The sequence below is a fragment of the Carassius auratus genome, chromosome 43 (genome assembly GCF_003368295.1).
Source record: "Carassius auratus strain Wakin chromosome 43, ASM336829v1, whole genome shotgun sequence".
Classification (NCBI taxonomy): Eukaryota; Metazoa; Chordata; class Actinopteri; order Cypriniformes; family Cyprinidae; genus Carassius; species Carassius auratus.
The window spans coordinates 18,224,633-18,244,632 of record NC_039285.1 but is presented as its reverse complement, the minus strand read 5'-3'; the positions used below and the strand labels follow the sequence as shown (position 1 = coordinate 18,244,632).

Below are 20,000 nucleotides of genomic sequence, written 5' to 3'. Positions count from 1 at the left end.
AAAAATGCTGACTGGGTCATGAGGTCAGAAAAGAAGAAGAAAAAAACAGGTCAAGAAGAACTGACAAAAAGAATTGCAAAATAATTAGGAATTAATGTGAAGATTAATTTTTAGTCAATTCTGCAAGACAGACTTTCAGGAAAGGAGGTGGAATAAAAAAGAGCTCCTAAATCTTAATCCCGGATTCTGGAAGATATATTCCTCAAACCATCGGACAAGAGGAGGTGGTGCTGGTCCTTCACGAGTCACTCTAATCTGTTCATTAAGCCTATATATAAAGACTTAATATATAGTATTTCACAATACTTCATGGTATTCTAATTAAATCATTTTTTTGAATCTTAGATCTCTCAGAACCTGACACATTGTAATTCTGAGACTCCAGGAAAGTGGCAGTTCTGTAAAATGTTGGCGCTGGAGACTAAATGCTCCCTGATAGTTTCACACCTAATTCACTTACACACACACACACACACATTACCCACAGTGACAGAGGGACAGAGTTACATCAGATGTTTGATAGTTTTTTAATTTTCTATCATCCATATAGTGTTGTATAGTCATGAAACTATGCATATTTCCTCAGAATGACTTGTCTTCTATGTTTACATTTTTTTGAAGTGTTTAGAAGCTGCACTTAAAAAAATAAAAGACATTTACTGGTTACTTTTTTACTTTTATTTCAATAAATCACCAAGACAAAACCATTCAAGCTATCCAAAATTCATTCGCACCTGTTCTGTAAGATAAATTCTTTAAACAGTGGTAAAAGAGGATGTGGGGCTGAACCTTCAAGAGTCACTCAAAACTTATCTGTCCATAAAGCCCATAAAGAATTATTTCTACTTCAGCTTGTTATTCTAATTAAGTGAGGGTCATTTTATCAGTAAATACATAAAATTCATATTATTTTTCTTTGAAAGATTTCTATAAATGATTTAAATCATACTTGTTTCTACAATAATTATTTAAAAGTAATCCTATAGCTCCATCTGGTGGACATTATTGGTACTAAGAATTGCAAGCTTGATTTATAAGTTATGATAGTATTAATTTTATGCTGGCTCTTGAAAATGATAAAGCTATGAAACTTACTGTGCTTCCTTCAAATGATGACTTCTACATATATAAAAAATTATGAAGAGTTGAAATTAAAAATTTTAAAGATATCGTAAAATAACTATAGTATTTTTTTATGTTACTTTAATAAATCGCTATGGCCACACCATTTAAGGTATCCTAAACCCATTCGCAATTTAACATCTTCAGTATATTAGCATCATGTTGAAAAAGTTTGGTGTGAACTACTTATGTCTTCTCGGAGGAGTATGAATTCATTTTTACATGCTGATTTTATCATAAATCCACAATAAAATTTCTGAGTTCTGTATCAATCTGTGTTGTTGTTTGTTTATTTTTTTTATTTTTTTTTTCATAGGAAGATAACTGAAAAGATTACTCTCCTTTTTAATAAATGTGCTTATAAACCAAGAACAAGCTATTTATAGCTGTATTTATAAACTGCTTACTACTGACTATTAATATTGGGACAAGGCTTTATAAAGCATAAACTGACTATTTACTAATGAGTGCAGTTATTATAAAGTGTTACCAATGCATTTACTAATGTTAACAAATTAGACATTATTTTACAGTGTTATTAAATCCTTTAATGACTTATAAGCATTTGTGAAAGAAGCTTAGTCTTGATCTGTGAACTGAACAGTTTTACTGTTACATCCATGAGATTTAAAAAATGTAGATACATGTCATGTCACAGGATGGAATAGGTCAGTATCAAATGAGTTGAAATTATTATTTGCAGCACAAATAAGTATTTTTAGAATTTTGTTTTTAATTCCTGAAACTGTCAGAAAAGGATAAGGATAAGCTGTAATGAAAACAGCAATGTTAGCAACAGCAACAAAAAATAACAATTTAAAATACATTTTTTTTCTGGTGATTAAAGAGATGATTAAGTCTCTCTCTCTCTCTCTCTCATTGTGTCTGCCACTCAGCTCATGCCCATCCCCCACTCACACACACACACTCACACACACACATGCACTCAGTCAGCACACATACATTGCTCAAACAGAGGGACAGAGTGAGTTGAGATGTCTGACAGTTTTTTTTTTTTATTTTCTTTTAATCATACAGTGTTGTAAGGTCATGAAACTATGCATATGTCCTCAGAATGATTTGATCTCTGTATGAATTTTTTTTAAGTGTTTGGAAGCTGCAATTTAAAAATACAAGACAATTAATGATTCCCTTTTTACTGTCATTTCAAAAAATCACCACGACAAAACGGTTCAAGCTAACCAAAATCCGTTCGCAATTTAAGTTCCTCAATGTTTTTTCAACATGTAGACAAAGTTTGGTGAGTATAGTGAACATTTCCTCTGAGGAGAATGCATTAAATCAGAGCTCAATTTAAATATTCAAATAAAAATAGCCGACTTCCTGTTGGTCGTAGCTGATGACTGTGAATTAGAAAGTTGTCCGTCTTGATAAGAACAATTTATGTACCAAGTTTGGTGTCTGTAGCTAAAACTAAACCCCCCACTTTTGACAAAAGGTGGCGCTATAGCATGCCTCCTTCACGCCCTTTTAAAAGCTTTTCCCATTGTCTAGCTATCACTAATACTGATATGTGTTTTTAGTTTCATGTAAATCTGAGGTTGGTGTCTGCCTCAAACTCATCATAACAGAACATTCAAGTTTGACACGTTGCCATGGCAACGCCATATCAGATATCAATATCCCCACAACAGATTTACATCGGCCGTGTTTTGTCATTATTCTGATGAAGTTTTAAGTAAATCGAGTAAAAATAAGATGCTGAATTCAAAACATTTTGAAAATGACTCACTTCCTGCTGCCAGTTGGTGGCGCTATAACGTTGACTCTTAATAGTCACATATATACGATCGGTATCATACAACGAACAAACCAATGAAGTTTGATCAAATTCAGGAAATGTATGTGGATGTTATTAGACATTTCCTGTTTCTCATTTCTCGCCATAATTTCCACGCCTCGCTACGGGCAAACCGTTCAAGATATCAAAAATCCCCTCGCAATTTTTCGTCCCCAATGTCTTGAGATCATGTTCACCGAGTTTCGTGGCGAACGTGTTGAAAACCTCAGAGGAGTATTTCAAATTCCAGAGCATGCTTTTTTTAAACAGCTCTGAATAGCTGACTTCCTGTTGGGCGGAGCCTATGACATAAAGTGTGAAAGTTGTTCGGCTCAATGAGATCTATAAGTGTACCGAGTTTCATATAAATACATGCAAGTCTGTGTGAGCTATGGTTCAAGATTTCTGAAGGTGTTCCAGGGGGCGCTGTAGAGTCCCTGTGCCACGCCCGGGTCCCAGCCTCTGCGGCGTCCTGATGGCCGCAGATTCCAATGTGTGTGCCAATTTTCAAGAGTTTTTGAGCATGTTAAGGCCCCTAAAAACCCCCGGAAGGTTAAATAAAAAATAAAAAAAATAATAAGAATAATCCTTAGAAGAACAATAGGGCTCTTCGCCCCTTCGGGCTTGAGCCCTAATAATCCTTAGGGGAACAATAGGGCCCTGCGCCCATTGGCTCGGGCCCTAAAAAGAATAATCCTTAGGGGAACAATAGGGCTCTTCGCCCCTTCGGGCTTGAGCCCTAATAACAAGAATAATCCTTAGAAGAACAATAGGGCTCTTCGCCCCTTCGGGCTTGAGCCCTAATAAGAATAATCCTTAGAAGAACAATAGGGCTCTTCGCCCCTTCGGGCTTGAGCCCTAATAATAAGAAAAAGAATAATCCTTAGGGGAACAATAGGGCTCTTCGCCCCTTCGGGCTTGAGCCCTAATAATCCTTAGAAGAACAATAGGGCTCTTCGCCCCTTCGGGCTTGAGCCCTAAAAACAGAAAAGGGGAGAAAAAAAACGCCCACACAAAGCTTTTTCTCTGGTGGTATAAATAATGTAACAATTTACTGTTTTTAAACATTAAAATAATATACACTTTTCTTTCATAGTTCTTAAACAGGAATGCAAACAATAGCTGCTGAACAATATCCCAATAATAGCAATTAGTATTAGTCTAAAAAAAGAAATATAATACCGAAAACACTTGACATGTCAACAAAACGATAACAGAACATCTTCTCAAACACATATCAAGCTTATTTAAAAAAACTCAAAAGCATAAACACTCATTCAAAGTACCTGGAAAAGGGAGACGTAAATAACCATAACCATAAGTTCCCGCCTCCTCAGCACGAGCTGACCGATAACACGCCAAGAGAGGCGGGACTTAAGGCAAAACAGCCAATCATCAGCTGGGCAAACTCAAAGCCGGTGTCATTTGAGAGGGAGGGGGAGGAGGCAGCCGCGGCGAGCGCAGACACAGAGCGGCAAGAGAAACGGAGGAGCGACTGTAGTAAGGCGTTTGTGCAAAACTGCGGAAAAACTGCAGAAAACGTGCGGGTGTCGAACCCTCTCACCGGGAAAAGTGTGGGTGTTAAAACCCCCACATCCCCCACGGTTGCGACGCCCCTGGTTGTCGGTAGACTACGCTTCTGTGTAGTAACTGCCGCTCCACATGAACCAGTGTTGGCAAGTCCGCGGTTGTTTTTCATGTTCGCAATTTGAAGCAACCCCAATACCAATAACGTGATATTTAGCCCCTAAAATACGAATTTTTTACAAGACAACCATGCCAAAAAAAAAACGTATATTTTAACCCTGGGAAGCAATTTTTTTTATCTGGGAACCTCCTGGAATTGCGACTAGTTTTGAGAAGCAACAGGGCAGGATTTGTTGTGTAAAACTGGCAGCCCTGATCTAAACACACGTGGTGGAGATAATACTTCTAATTACAGGAGCGTCTTTACTGATGAGATGTGCATGAAAATCACATTCGATTTTTTGCACAGCCCTAATATATATATATATATATAAAATAAGTGATAATAATAATAATTACATTTTGATCATTGCCACCTTTTTCACCCCTGGTGAGGTTGCTTGCCCCCCTGTTTCTGTCTCCCAAAACTGACCTAATTTTGATTTCTAAGAATTAGAATGACAATTTTAACCCTTTCTAACACCTGACTGATCTGAACAAACAGGATGCTGAGGATGGTCTGGAGGGAGATCAGCCCGAAGAGGAGCCGGTTCCAGAGACGAGGATTGAGGTGGAGATTCCTAAAGTCAGCACAGATCTGGGCAGTGAGCTCTACTTCGTCAAATTACCCAACTTTCTCAGTGTGGAGCCCAGGTGTGTGAATGTGTCCTGGAGAACTGAAGGAGTTGTTTAATGCTCCATCTAAACTGTCTGTCTCCTTGCCTGCTGTCTCTTCACAGGCCGTTTGACCCTCAGTACTACGAGGATGAGTTTGAGGATGAGGAGATGTTGGATGAGGAAGGACGGACCCGTTTAAAGTTGAAGGTGGAAAACACCATCAGGTGGCGCACTCGGCGCGATGAGGAAGGCAGTGAAATCAAGGAGAGCAACGCTCGAATCGTTAAATGGTCAGATGGCAGGTGAGGATATACAGGCAGATTTAAGTGTTGAATAATCGCTCCGAATAATTTCAGGTGCTGTGTAATGTTCTTGTGGGATAATTATGCAAAGATCTGGAAATCAGCATTGCTCTCGTTCTGCAGCATGTCTCTGCACCTGGGGAATGAAGTGTTTGACGTGTATAAAGCTCCACTGCAGGGTGACCACAACCACCTGTTCATCCGCCAGGGCACAGGACTGCAGGGGCAGGCTGTGTTCAAGACCAAACTCACCTTCAGGTGTGTCTCTCACACACACACACACACACATTTAATTTAGTTATATAAACTGTGACATTGCATAGACTTCTATGGTTTTTATGTGCAGCTATTTATACATACCTAACCCTAACAGAAGAGAGTCTGCATTTAAATATATATATATATATTCTGTTAAAGCATTGAATAGTAGTGATATTCCAGTAGTTGAACGCTAGGTGGCACTATGGGGCAAATTTTACTAAGCAATTGCCTGCAAACATAATGCAAGGCATCTTGATTCTGAATTATTATATATATTGCTCAACTACTGATTTCTGCTAATCAATTTCTTATTTAAAAAATACTCGCGTTACTTTACTACTCGTGGTTCATTCTACTGTAAATGAAAAGACATTAAATAGTTCTTATCAATAAACGCTTATTAATTCATAGCCAAATGCAGGAATTATGTAAATTGTCAAAACTTCATATTTATGACATTACATATTTAAATGTTCATGTAACAGCCAGTATTTGTATCTGTAACAACCACAAAATTATTTGTATCTGCATTCGGATAAAACCAGGTGGAACTTCGTACAATTACTTGATAAAACCGTTATGAGTAACCCCCCCCCCCCCCCCCACAGTTATTATCACTGAACAAGTATGCCGTATTTAACTAAAATAATTGTTAATTTCTAAAAAAATATCTATCGTGCAAGCAGAGGGATCATTTGAACCCAAATGAATTAATTCAATGTGCACATTTTCATTACGCAGAAATTTTTAAGCAAATCTCTTTTTTTTTTTTTTTTTTTTACTTCACTAAACAAATGTGCATGTGCATATTAGCCTACACTTGAGAGAGAGAACTGGTTTGGTTTTTGAGAAACTGATGGATGATTAATTGACGATCAATTAATTGTCGATAAGAGATGTAATTGATTAAAGCTATCGATGGTCGATTAAACAATTTCATTTTGGGGTGTGTGTGGCTCATGCGCAAAACACGTGGAAGCTACTGTGAGGATCTTTTTGTGAAAATTATTCACTAATGTAGAAATTATGCTGTTAATGTGATCCCAATTTAAAAGTATATAAAAATAGATACAATAAAGAGTCCTGCAACATGGAAAGCAATGGAAATTTAGTAATGAAGTCGTGGTTAATTATAACTCTCATAAAGGATTGTTTTATATTGGGCACTGCACTTTGACAGGGCTGTGGGACACGAGCAGGACAGAACGAACCCATCTCTTCTCATAAAGGGAACATATTAATAAGTCATGGGGGCGAATTCTTAATTCGTGGCCATGAAATCTTTCATTTCGCCTGCATGTCATGTCGGTCTCTGTAAAAATAAACTTGACGTGCCTTGACTAATGGGAACAAACTTTGCTGATATCGAATGTGACAAGCGATAAAAGACTGAAACTCTTGATATTTCTATAAACTTAATTAAGTTAATGCTATGTGTTGTTTTGGCAAGTAAAATATGGTCTATGTTTTTGTTGTTGTTGTTTTTTTACACAAAAGTAAGAGATTCAAAGCCATGAATTAAAAGTGAATGGCAAGAAAGTAAACCTGTGAAATTAGACGGTAAGACGTGAGGATTTGGGAAAAGAAACCACAAATATATTCCATTTCACTGACCACACGACACCCCCCCCCCACGAGAATGAAATGCCAAACCTGACAAAACTAGAAATAAATAAATGTATAAATGAATATACAAAAATGTAATTATGGAAAAATAAATAAAGGAATATACAAAGTAAAAAACATAAATAAAAATAACGGAAATAAATAATTATTTATACTTTTATTTCGTTTATGTATATATTGATACTTTTATTTATTTGCACATTTAGGTATTTATTTTATATTTATCTATTTCCACATTTATTCCACTGCATCCAGATCCTCAATTTACATTTTGGTTTAGCTCTGGATTATTTTGTTAAATTAGCAGTTGATGTTGAACAGCCTCTAATCCACCTGCAGGGGTCTCTCAGGATTGTTAAATAACATTGACAAGAATGCTTTGACATGCTTTGAGTTTTTAGCAAGATTTTAGGCTTAAATTTGTGTATGTATAAGGGAAAGTGCATTTCCAATATTTAAAAAATTTTCAAATATTTTTGAAGTGTGACAGATTTTTTGAAGTACACCTGTTCCATACAGTTTCTCTGTTAATGTGCATTTGCAATAATTCTAAAATGTTGTTCAGGGTGGATTTATATTATTATTATATGTGTGTGCCTTTGCAGACCTCACTCCACAGACAGCGCCACACACAGGAAGATGACCCTCTCTCTCGCTGACCGCTGCTCAAAGACACAGAAGATCCGAATTCTGCCCATGGCCGGCAGAGACCCAGAATCCCAGAGAAATGAGATGATAAAGGTAAAACAAGTGCACTATTTCACTCAGCAAAGAGATCTGAGTTCAGCCCCAGACTGAAGGAAAGTTCAGCAGGATTCAGATCAATGCAGAAATGCATTGTGTTTTCAGAGGGAGGTTATATCAGAACTTAAATCCTCTTATTCCTGAAAACCTGGAAACTAGGTCATAAAGCTGTCCTGCTAGGGAGTTTAACCAAAATCTTTTGGAACTTAAAGGACAACATTACACATAATGACTAAGCTTTTGCAATTTCATTTTACAATATGTCATCATAATAATCTGATAAGCTATTGAAGTGGTTCCCAAACTGTTGTGCGCAGACTGACAGCCAGGGATGTGCGAGAGAATGATTTTGATGATCTGTTTGGAAACATACAGGTCCATCCATCTCATTAAAAAAGGATAGTAAGCAATATTAGTTTTTTATTTACCGTATTTTTCGGACTATAAGTCGCACCTGAGTATAAGTCGCATCAGTCCAAAAATACGTCATGATGAGGAAAAAAACATATATAAGTCGCACTGGACTATAAGTCGCATTTATTCAAGTAGGGCTTTATGCCGTGTTCACACCAAACGTGGATAGAGCGTCAAATTCGCGTCTAGTTTGCCGCTTGAACATTTTGAATGCATTCGCGTGTCTATAGCGAAATAGACAGCAAAAAAAAGCAAAGCAAAAGTAGAAAGCAAAAGTTTGAAGCGAAATTGGCGCGCGTCTGAGGCGAAATCCGCTTCTTGTGGGAGGGGCAAGTGCTAGCGGTTGTCAGTTTGCAAGATGGCTGATGTTGATCGAGCACTTGGGTCTTTTCCACTTTTTCCTGCACACGTGCTCTGAATAAACGCATTATCCTGTTAGCGAAAAGTAGCTGTAGGCTATATTAGGGGGAAAATAGTTGTAAAAAAACAGTGGGAAGGCCGCGGGTCGATAAACGTGTACGTGACTCAAAAGTTAAATGTCTATTACAACATACTCTTCCAAGTGAGGTCCTTTTTATTCCTGAAATATGAACTTGTGTCTGATACTTGTGTCATAAAGCTCCGGTTGACTGCTCACTGACAACATCAGTCGTTCCTCCATGTTGAATAAGTGACTCCTGAGCAGGCTCCTGATTGGTTAACGTGGCGCGAATTGCGCCAAAGTTAAAATTTTTCAACTCAGGCGGCAGCCGCGATTCCACGTCAAACACATAAATGCACAAAAGCACAATTCGCACGTAACATGCCTATCATGCCAGACGCTCAATTCGCGTCATACGCGCGAACTAGACGCGCGAATAAGGCGAATTCCCGTCTTCCGCGCCACGCCAAATGCCTCATTCGCGCCGCGAGACCTCCAGACGCCAGGACCAGCCAAACTATGAAAAAAAGAGTGACTTATAGTCATATACAGTCAGGGCTTGGCATGCTGGATTTCAGAAGTGGGAGGTAACATGGACACTCTCACTTTGGTGGGTTAAATTTGAAATACAGTAACATCTTGACATTAATGCTCGTCTTGGACAAGTGGATTTTTTTGAAGGGGCAGATGAAAGAGAATTTTGCTTGACTGACCGGACAACTCATCTGATTAAAACATCTAATTAGAGAAGCACCGAAGTTTCTGTGAGAAAGATTCTGATTTTATTACTATGGTGTAAACGGCAATTGATTTATAGATAATGATATGATTATAATGATTATAGATATTGACAGTAACAAGAAATCAAAACAAAAAAAGAACACAGCTGCACAGAGAAGAAACATACAAAATATAGTTTTTATATTTATAACACATTGCTCTGTTATGCAAGCAACGTGACATGACCAAGAGAGTGCAGGCATCGATTCTATAAAAGAGTTCAAACGAGTAGTTAATATTAAGTGACTTACATTTTAGTACAATATTGTCAATGTTGACTTTTTTTGCTTGATTTGGCTAAAGGATATGGTTCCAAACAAAGATCACAGTAGAACAGTATCACATCTCTGAGCCGTACACAGCGGTGTTTCCTTACTGAAGGATTCAGTGTTTTTTAATTAATTATATGAGCCAATAAGTCAGTGGTACATTCGTAAAGACAGTCACTTGCTTCATTCTTGAATGAATCAGCTGTCTGAATCGTTTGAATGATTCACTCATTAAGACACTCATTGAATCACTTGCTGCAACCTATTGGTGGTTAACTTTCATATATAAAAGTAGCTTATCTTTGCATTTTTTCACATTTTTTATATTTGCTTATAAAAAAAAACTGGTTTAAAACCACAAGCTCATAACATTATTTATGCTGTAATTTTGCAGTGCAAATGGACTCATGCTACAGTTTAGCTTGATTAAACTGTGTAAAAAGCAAAAAAACTTTAGCTGCTTCTGTTTCTTCTGCAGTGGAAAGTTAGTTTTTGTTCATAGTGTTTCATTAGATTGGTAACAGCCCTTTAGTGTCTTATTATATTAAAGGGATAGTTCACCCAAAAATGTTTATCTGCTTACCCCCAGGGAATCCAAGATGACTTTGGTGAATTTGTTTCTTCAGTAGAACACAAACTGATATTTTTAACTCCGTTAAAACGTTGCAGTCTGTCAGTCATATAATGGAAGTGAATGGGAATCACGGCTTTGAGAGCCAAAAAAACATACACAAACAAAACCAAATTAAACCTTGCGACTCATGATGATACGTTGATGTGTAAATACACAAAATATAACATTATTTATATATGTTTTTTACCTTTTGATTTTCATCACAATGTCTGAACTGTCCTGAGCATGTTCTTCAGCCTGGGCGTGACGCGTATTCTTCTTCTTGCTTTATGGAGGATCGCATGCTTATAAGTGCATTACCGCCACCTATCTCTCAAATGAAACATTGACGCTCCTAACTGAGATTGTAGATAGTGTCAATGTCACGTTTCCTTGGCTTACACACACACACACAAACTCACACACACTAACACACACTGGCAGCAGTGGGTTATACGTGTATGATTTGATTTTGTCCAACACCTAAAGTGGAGTACTGTAAATGTTTTTATCGATTTCCTTTCTCTCATTTATCTCCCTCTGACCAGAAGTCTAATGTCCAAAGAGCCAGCTTTCATATCAGATGGACAACAATAAGTCAGCCCTAAAGATCCAGACACCATTAGACAGCCTCGCTGGAGTTAATGTGGTGACAGTGTTCTGGATAATTTCTCTCGTAAATGAAGAGCTATAAAAGTATTTCACAAGTTTTATTGAAAGTGGTTTACACAGATAATAATCACACATAAATAGCGTTTATGTCGTCTGAAACCGGTTTTATGACTTAGCTGGGCCTGAATTTACACAGTGTATATACACTACTAAACAAATGTTGGTGTCAGTTTATAATTATTGTATTCAACAAGAACACATTTAACAGAGCAAAAGGTACAGTGTAAATAGGGATGCGCGATAAATATTGTCCGATAATTAATGCGCATCTCGTCAGTAAAGCCGGTTCTCTAATCAGCGGTAAATTCCATCAGGTGTATAATTTCACATAGACCAGCTGTTACTACACAGAGCCGTTGTTAACTGAAAAGCTGCGCAAATCCACTTTCATTATTAGCGTTGATTTTCGCAGCTTGTGAGTTATCGGACAATATTTATCGTGCACCCCTAAGTGTAAACTGATTTTGTTACACACAGTTTCTATTTTGAATATATATTTCAATGTATTACAGTTTTTTGCAAAATATATTAAGCCGCACAACTGTCTTGAGTGACAAATCAGCATATAATGTTTTCTGAAAGGATCATTTGACATTAAAGAATGAAGTAATGATGCTGAAAATTCTGCTTTATCCTTCCGAGGAAAACATTTTGCTTTAGATTCAAAATAGAAAAGTGTGTGTGTGTGTTTGTATATTCACAATATATCTGTTTAATATCTGAAAAACCCTGGCAATCTCTAAAATGGTTGCATAAAAAAACAAATCCTTATCGTGATTATCATGATTGACTGGAGAGATCATGAGAAAGTCATGGAAAATCATTGGTGAAAAGTGTGGGAACCCTGGATTAAAATTTAAATCCTTTTTCATCAGTCAGATAAAATGCATTATTTTTTTTCTCCACATTGCCTGATAAACTAGGATGTGGATGTGTTCATTCAGTGTAATCCTGCAGTGACATCAGATGCTTTTTTGTGTGTGTGTTTGTGCAGAAAGAAGAGGAGCGGTTACGTGCATCTATCCGTCGTGAATCTCAGCAGAGGCGCATGAGAGAGAAACAGCATCAGCGAGGTCTGAATGCCGGGTACCTGGAGCCAGATCGCTATGATGAGGATGAGGAGGGTGAAGAATCCATCAGCCTGGCCGCCATCAAGAGCAAATATAAGGGAGGAGGTCTGAGGGGTAGGTGACATAAAAAGCACATGTACTCCTGTGGTGTTATGAATACATTGCCCCAAAGTATTAAGATTCCATGTGTAGAAGATCAATGCAAAGACCACTGTACAAATCCCACTTAGCATACCTTTTTCAAATGTGAAATAAAATTGTATGTACATGAAATAAACCCAGCTGACCATATTTCTTTTTATTATGGTTAAGTTCTGTGTATCATCTTTAATGACACACTTGAAGTGTACCACATTCAAGCAGCGCTAAAAGATAACCTTGTTCAACTCGCTCTTAATATAAACCGTTCATTTCAGTTTTAATGTTTCACTTGTTCTTTCAACATCCCTTCTGATGTTCATTCAGGTGCTAGAGCATTCCATCATGTCAATTAAATGGCGGCAAAATGATGGTTTTTGTTTGAATTTTGATTGTAACTTTTGATGTGAAACAAAGTCAAAATTGTATAGCACAAAGCGTATTGCGATTATTGGACTGTAGGCATAATACAAATGTTTAGTGAAGTTTTATTGAATTGTCATAGATGATTAAAATAGAGAAATGGATATTGTCATCCCAGCCTAAACCGTGTCTAAACAGCTAACAAAATAGAAACTGACACAGTCAAAATATAAAAATTTTAAGTTGCAGATATTTGTGCATCACTAATAGTTTCCGTACGTATCCATGCAGACACATGGTACCCCTAAACATTTTTTTCTTCTTTTTTTTTTTGAGGAACACCCGTTACACAAACATGAAATCAAATCCAGTTGCATCTGCACCAATAGCTGTAGTGTGAAAATGGAAGTAGGTCAGTTGAAATGGCCTCTGTGGAGGGGAGCTTTGTCTGTCGTCTATATTGTATTCCCTCGCTCCCCTTGGGTCAGTGTTTCTGCACAACAGATTCTTTGAGTTAGTTTGAGACCTGCTGCGATCAGCTAGAACATTGTGCACTGCAACAACAGCTTGTGTTCCCAAAACAGCGTGTCTCACGCGCACGCTTTCTCACTGACAGTAACAGTACAGCCGTTAGCCGATTACCTGTCGGCTCCTTAATACTGCATTATGTCGGAGTCCGACTGAGATTTGGATTAGTTTGTTCAGTTTGATTTGTTTGTGCCAATAGGAGGTATTTACTGAAAGAACATCTCTCTGGAATGCTTGAAAAGCAGTCTTGAATTCTGAGCTGTGCTTAATTGCTTTTGTTTGTTTGTGGGTCATAGAGGAGCGAGCCAGGATCTATTCTTCAGACAGCGATGAAGGTTCTGATGAAGACAAGGCCCAGCGGTTGATGAAGGCCAAGAGACTGGACAGTGATGAGGTGAAACTTTCAGCCCAAATGGACAGTTTATTGACAGATAAAAAGCTTCAGAAATGGAATGGTTATAACGTCACAATCATGAGCACAACAGTGACTGCCCAGTTTTTCAGCAGTTTAGGTTACAGATGTATATTTCCCATTCATTTTTATCAGTTAAAGCAATCTGAGACTTGAACCAAACTAAACTGCTTTAAATTGCATGTTGTTCCAAACCCATAAGACTTCAGTTCATCTTCAAAACACAAATGAAGATATATTTTGTATTCTTTCATCATTTTTGTCCATCCATTAAAGTCCACACAACCAAAAAATTTAAAAGGTCATTATAACAGTAAACTACCATTCTTCTATGATGTATGAATTTCAGTGGTATTTGAGTTTCTGTTTGATCAGTATATACAGTGGGGATCGAAAGTTTGGGCACCTTTGCAGAATCTGTGAAAATGCGAGTAATTTTCAAAAAAATAAGAGAGATCATACTAAATGCATGTTATATTTTATTTAGTACTGTCCTGAGTAAAATATTGTACATAAAAGATATTAACATTTAGTCCACAAGACAAAAAAAATGCTGAAATTATTAAAATAACCCCACTCAAAAGTTTGGGAACCCTTGGTTCTTAATACTGTGTGTTGATCTTGTTTCCTTCTGGAGCATCTGTGAATGTTTGAATCTTTTTAAATAGTTGTGTTTGAGTCCCTCAAATCTCCTCAGTCTGAAAAGATGTATCTCAAAATCATAAAGTCACTGCTGGAAAGGGTTCAAATATGCAAATATGCTGGAAAACTGAAGAATCTACAGGACCTTAAAGATTTTTCTGAAGAACGCTGCTCAGTTTAACTGTTCAGAACAAACAAGGGACTCAGGCACAACCATCACAAAACAGAAAGACAGTCGAGGATCATCAGGTGACAGAACACAGTACTAAGAACCAAGGGTTCCCAAACATTTGAGTGGTGTTATTTTAATAATTTCAGCTATTTTTTTGTCTTGTGGACTAAATGTTAATATCTTTTATGTACAATATCTTACTCAGGACAGTACTAAATAAAAAATAACATGCATTTAGTATGATCTCTCTTATTTTTTGAAAATTACTCATATTTTCACAGATTCTGCAAGGGGTGCCCAAACTTTCGAGCCCCGCTGTATATATATGTGAATAAAAGCCTAAACTAAAATTCATCATGTATGTCCAGAAGAATTTATGGCCTTTTTTTTTTATGATTTTGAGTCTGTATAAACTTTGAAGCTTGATAGGTTTGGTTTCACTTGGATAGCCAAACGATGAACAAAAGTCTTGTGGGTTTTGACTGATATTAGGGTGGATAAACCAGTTTTGGTTAAACTAAAGTATACTTTGAAGATTAATCACATTTCTGTTTTAATATTTTTATTTTAGTAACAGCAACTTTGTTCGGATTGATACATTTTGCTTAAGGATTGTACATAGTAAAGTATTTTCTAAAATTAATTCCTGTAGGGAGAAAATGTATTTGTTCTTCTTAAATGTTAATAGACTAGCTAATTATAACAGAGGTAATTTACATATAGAATTCTTAAAGATACAGTAGCAAAAACAGCTGGTTTAATTCTAATGCTCTGAGAGGCGAGAAAGGTCAAGAAAAGATAAATGCTGAATGATTTTGGTATAAAGGCACACAGAGTCCGAAATATTCAGGGTTTTTTTTTCGTATTCACCATGCTTTCTTATCAAAATGCATGCTACAAATGTGGAAAAAAATCTAACTCGATCCGAATTATTATTTTTTTTGACGTATGAAAGTTTCTGAGGCTGTGTGTAAACGTGATTGACACAACGTGAGTTCGTATTTATTTTTTTACGTACAAAAACTCCGGATGAAAATTTCGGACTCAATGTGCAAAGACCTTAAGACGACTTAACATAAATGGACTTTAGAGGATTAAAATTAAGTTTGGAAATTAATATTTAACCTTTCTTTCAGGAGGGAGAGAACTCCGGAAAGCGGAAGGCAGAGGAAGATGAGGAATCCGCTGCCAAGAAACCCAAAAAATATGTCATCAGTGATGAAGAAGAAGAGGAGGAAGACGAGTGAATTTTTAAAAAAAATAATTTTGTGATTGGTTAATCACAATAAACTAGGTGGTTAATCCAGAAAAACAAGTCCGCAGTCATTTGTTTGTATATTTTATAAAGACTGAAGATGTTCATCATTACAACGCACCAATAAACAGCAATAACCTTGATGTGGCCTGGTTTATTAACTGAAAGATTGTTCATTAATAATAAATTCACTTATAGGTCTATATAATGTGTGCATGTGTATGTATATGTGTATAAATTACATTTAAAAACTAAGAACGTTCTGGAAATACAAGATAACTATATGGGGTAGGGTTAGGTTTCGGGGTAGGTTCAGGGTTAGTACCTAGTTATTACATAGTTATTATGATTATTATAATAATTACATAGTATGTACACAAGGAACAGGACTGTAAAATAAAGTGCTAACCGTACTTTTTATTTACGTCATTTGTAAAATGATCAATCTAATTATAACCTGTAATTTATGAAGGTGGTGGGTGAGAGGACATCCATCACAGGTGCAGTTTTATTATTGAAATGGAGAGTGTCTGTTTGTGTTGGTGTGAATTTTCTCAGCTGTGCCTGCTGAATCTTCCGGCGAGAGAGATTGAAAGGTGGTTTATGTACAGATTTCGCCCCGTGGCCTCAGAATGACGCACGCATACACACACTTGTACTTCCTGGAAGGTAATACAGGCTTACTCTGCGTTAGTTCTCTTTTATTACTGCAGAGTTTCAGATCTGTCAGGTCACCTCTACAGTGCACCTGCATTTAACCAGCTTGCTGTGTTTGGCTTTCTTTTGGTGGTGTTTGACAGTATCAGCATTATTATTTCTCATATTTAGCATAACTGAACGTACGGTATTAGAATTCAGACACACACACCTTAACAATGTGCTTCCAGAATGTAAAATCTGTCAAGAACGTAAGGGTTGCGTTTTGTTTTGTTTGGTTTTAGTTTTGTGGGGTCTTGAAAATGGACTTTAAAGTAGACTTAATTTTCCTTATGTAAAAATATTTTAATACATTAAACCCTTTAAGGGCTCATATGATGCAATTTAACGTTTTCAGTGTTACAAGCTCTTGGTGCATTAAGAAGATCTGTAAAGTTGCAAAGACTAAAGTCTCAAATCCAAAGAGATATTCTTTATAAAAGTTAAGAGTCATCCACTCCTACCTATAACGGCTTGTTCTAACATGCCCCCAACATGTCCACGTCATAATGTGCCCCAGTAACCTACAATGCGTCTGTTTCTATAAAATTTGACAATTCCAACTTTGCAGGACAGTCTGATGCTTCTGACTCACAGCCTGTAAGTACGTTTTTTTGTTTTAAATAACTTGCCAGTGATGATTCAAACATGAGTTTTGAGCAGTGTAGAATAATGGTTTTTGTTTGTCGTTTCTCAAATCACAAATGCTGACATGGTTTTAGGTTTACGCAGCACGATATGATACGCAACGTGTAAAAAGACAGTACAAGTCATTATAATCAGTAAATATATCCCCACAGGATGCAAAAAATGCCTAGTTTATGATGGGTTTTATTGTTGTTGTCCCGCCAGGAGCCCACATCACTGTATGATAAGGGCATAGATATATATGTAAGGGGCGTAACATTTCCATCGCATACTTGAGGTATTCAGCCAGTCACAATGAACTAGATAGCTGACCAATCAGCGTATGTCTTGCTTTTCAGAACGATGAGCTTTATAAAAATCGACAATTTTCAGAAAGGTGGGGCATAGAGGAGCAGCAGTAATGTGCAGTATGTGGAAAATAATGTGTTTTTTTAAACCTTGAACTACACCAAATACACAAAATAATGTTCTTTCTAGCAACATCATATGACCCCTTTAGCCTGATGGAGGATGCGCTCAGTCGTTCAGGCAGTGTCTCGTTCTCTGTTATGTTTATCAAGGTTGTCAGCTGTGGATCCCGTGGAGAGAAATCCCCACACAACTAACTGCAACCTGGCATTCAGATCTGCCTCCATTTTGTTAGCAACACCCCAACTTCAAACGATCCAATCAGTTCCCAAAGGATGAAATCAAGCCCCGCCCTCTCATTTCAGATGCTATTTCACTCGGATGGACGTGAAAGTAATGAAAAAAATCACTACTTCCATTTCATGATGACTTTAATCACGAAAAAAATTATAAACAGTGTCTTACAAGATAACCAATGATTCAGATCGTCCAGTGTTTAATGACTCATGATTAAATATTTCAAGCGTGGAAAGCCCTTCTGTTTAATGTATTTCAAAGGTTTTAGAATTGGATTCTAAGCCTTAAATATTTTATTATAACAATACATGTGTAGTACTTTTGTGGCTCCTCTGTGTCTTTTGTTTCATTATTATGTTTTTTGAAAATCACGGTTTCAATTCTGCAAAGACAAAAAGGAGGAGAAAGGCAAGATTATCACAAGAGCAATGAGGAAATAGTCATGAAATAAACAAATATAATGTATAACTTCACAAAGATAAAGGAAATCCATTTACATAGAACAGATTAAATGCTAACACTTGCCTGTTATGTCTGCAGACAACATTTTTGAAAAAATTGTACCTGGTTCTCAGTTACAGTGAGATGAACAGGATTCAGTGCCTCTCCAGCAGAGCAGAAGTACCAGCCAGAATCAGTCAGTCTCAGTCCAGTCATCATCACTGATCTGGACTGATGATTTCTGGGATGTTTCAGTCCTCCCCACTGTGAACCAGCTCCCATCTTTAATTCTGCACCACTGTTTGAGCGTATTCTGATATCCAGAGACACTGAACACTTTTATCACCACCTTCACATCCAGATACACATTTGCTGCAGAGAGAGTTTAAAATGAAGAGAACGGAACATTAGAACGATATTAAAACTTACCAGATTGAATCTTGATATACTACTCATAAATGGCATTTATCTGTGGTTGTTCTCCAGTCTCCACAACACAATAATAATGTCCATTGTGTTTGTTCTGCAGGTTTCTCATATTCACAGTAAAGAGACTGTTTCTGCTCTGTTGTGTTTGTGTATGAAATAGATTTATCAATCTCTAAGAACCAGTATTTCTTCTGCTTTGTGTATTTCTTGTCATAATGACATGGGAGGTTGACAGATCTTCCAGTCTGAATAGTTAATACATAGTTTGATCAATTGTGGTAGCTTTCAACACCTAAACAAACGATGCACAAAATGTTATGTCCAAGAATAAGTCACTTCACATAAAACATAAAATCTTCACATAAAGCAACTGAAAGCATTAGCTTAAAATCCTCTATTTGCAAAATTCTAAACAGGAACTATTAGAAATGAACACATCAATAGAAGTACTGTTCTCTTACCTAAACAGAGCCAAAACCAGACTGAAATGTAGAATGTGTTTGCCTTCACATGTGTTGGCCATTGTGTTTCTCTTCCTGTATTTTGAGTTGTTCTGTTCTTGATTATTTTGACTTCCCTCTTCCGATAATACTGTTCAACCAAATAAAAGTGGAGCAGGACTTTTCAAGTTTATATATAGCATTTAGAAACTGTTATGGACACTTTAGGTACCACCACTCCACCACCACTTCAAAAAACTTTTGATATATACAGTATAAATATACAAACCCCATTCCAAAAAAGTTGGGACACTGTACAAATTGTGAGTAAAAAAGGAATGGAATAATTCACAAATCTCATAAACTTATATTTTATTTACAATAGAATGTAGATAACATATCAAATGTTGAAAGTGAGACATTTTGAAATGTCATGCCAAATATAGGCTCTTTTTGGATTTCATGAGAGCTACACATTCCAGAAAAGTTGGGACAGGTAGCAATTAGAGGCTGGAAAAGTAAAATGTACAAATAAGGAACAGCTGAAGGACCAATTTGCAACTTATTAGGTCAACTGGCAACATGATTGGGTATAAAAAGAGCCTTTCGGAGTGACAGTGTCTCTCAGAAGTCAAGATGGGCAGAGGATCACCAATTCCACCAATGCTGCGACAAAAAATAGTGGAGCAATATCAGAAAGGAGTTTCTCAGAGAAAAATTGCAAAGAGTTTGAAGTTATCATCATCTACAGTGCATAACATAATCCAAAGATTCAGAGAATCTAGAACAATC

The 20,000-nt window shown here is 36.8% G+C and overlaps 1 protein-coding gene and 1 long non-coding RNA gene across 2 annotated transcripts; one reads left to right on the top strand and one right to left on the bottom strand.

The window, feature by feature from the left end:
• Positions 1-5,090: 5,090 nt before the first annotated feature.
• LOC113061309 (RNA polymerase-associated protein LEO1) lies at positions 5,091-16,052 on the top strand (the record flags this gene model as incomplete). The annotated part of the gene is made up of 7 exons (XM_026230331.1): positions 5,091-5,263; positions 5,350-5,529; positions 5,653-5,787; positions 8,022-8,157; positions 12,324-12,513; positions 13,725-13,822; positions 15,791-16,052. Coding segments are annotated over 7 exons (1,023 nt in total), but the record flags the coding sequence as incomplete, so codon positions are not given.
• Positions 16,053-18,060: 2,008 nt separating this feature from the next.
• On the bottom strand, positions 18,061-19,300 carry LOC113061284 (uncharacterized). Its single transcript, XR_003278343.1, has 3 exons — positions 19,230-19,300; positions 18,463-18,711; positions 18,061-18,280 (listed from the first exon to the last, which is right to left on the bottom strand). It is a non-coding gene; the product is annotated as an uncharacterized LOC113061284 (long non-coding RNA).
• Positions 19,301-20,000: the final 700 nt, after the last annotated feature.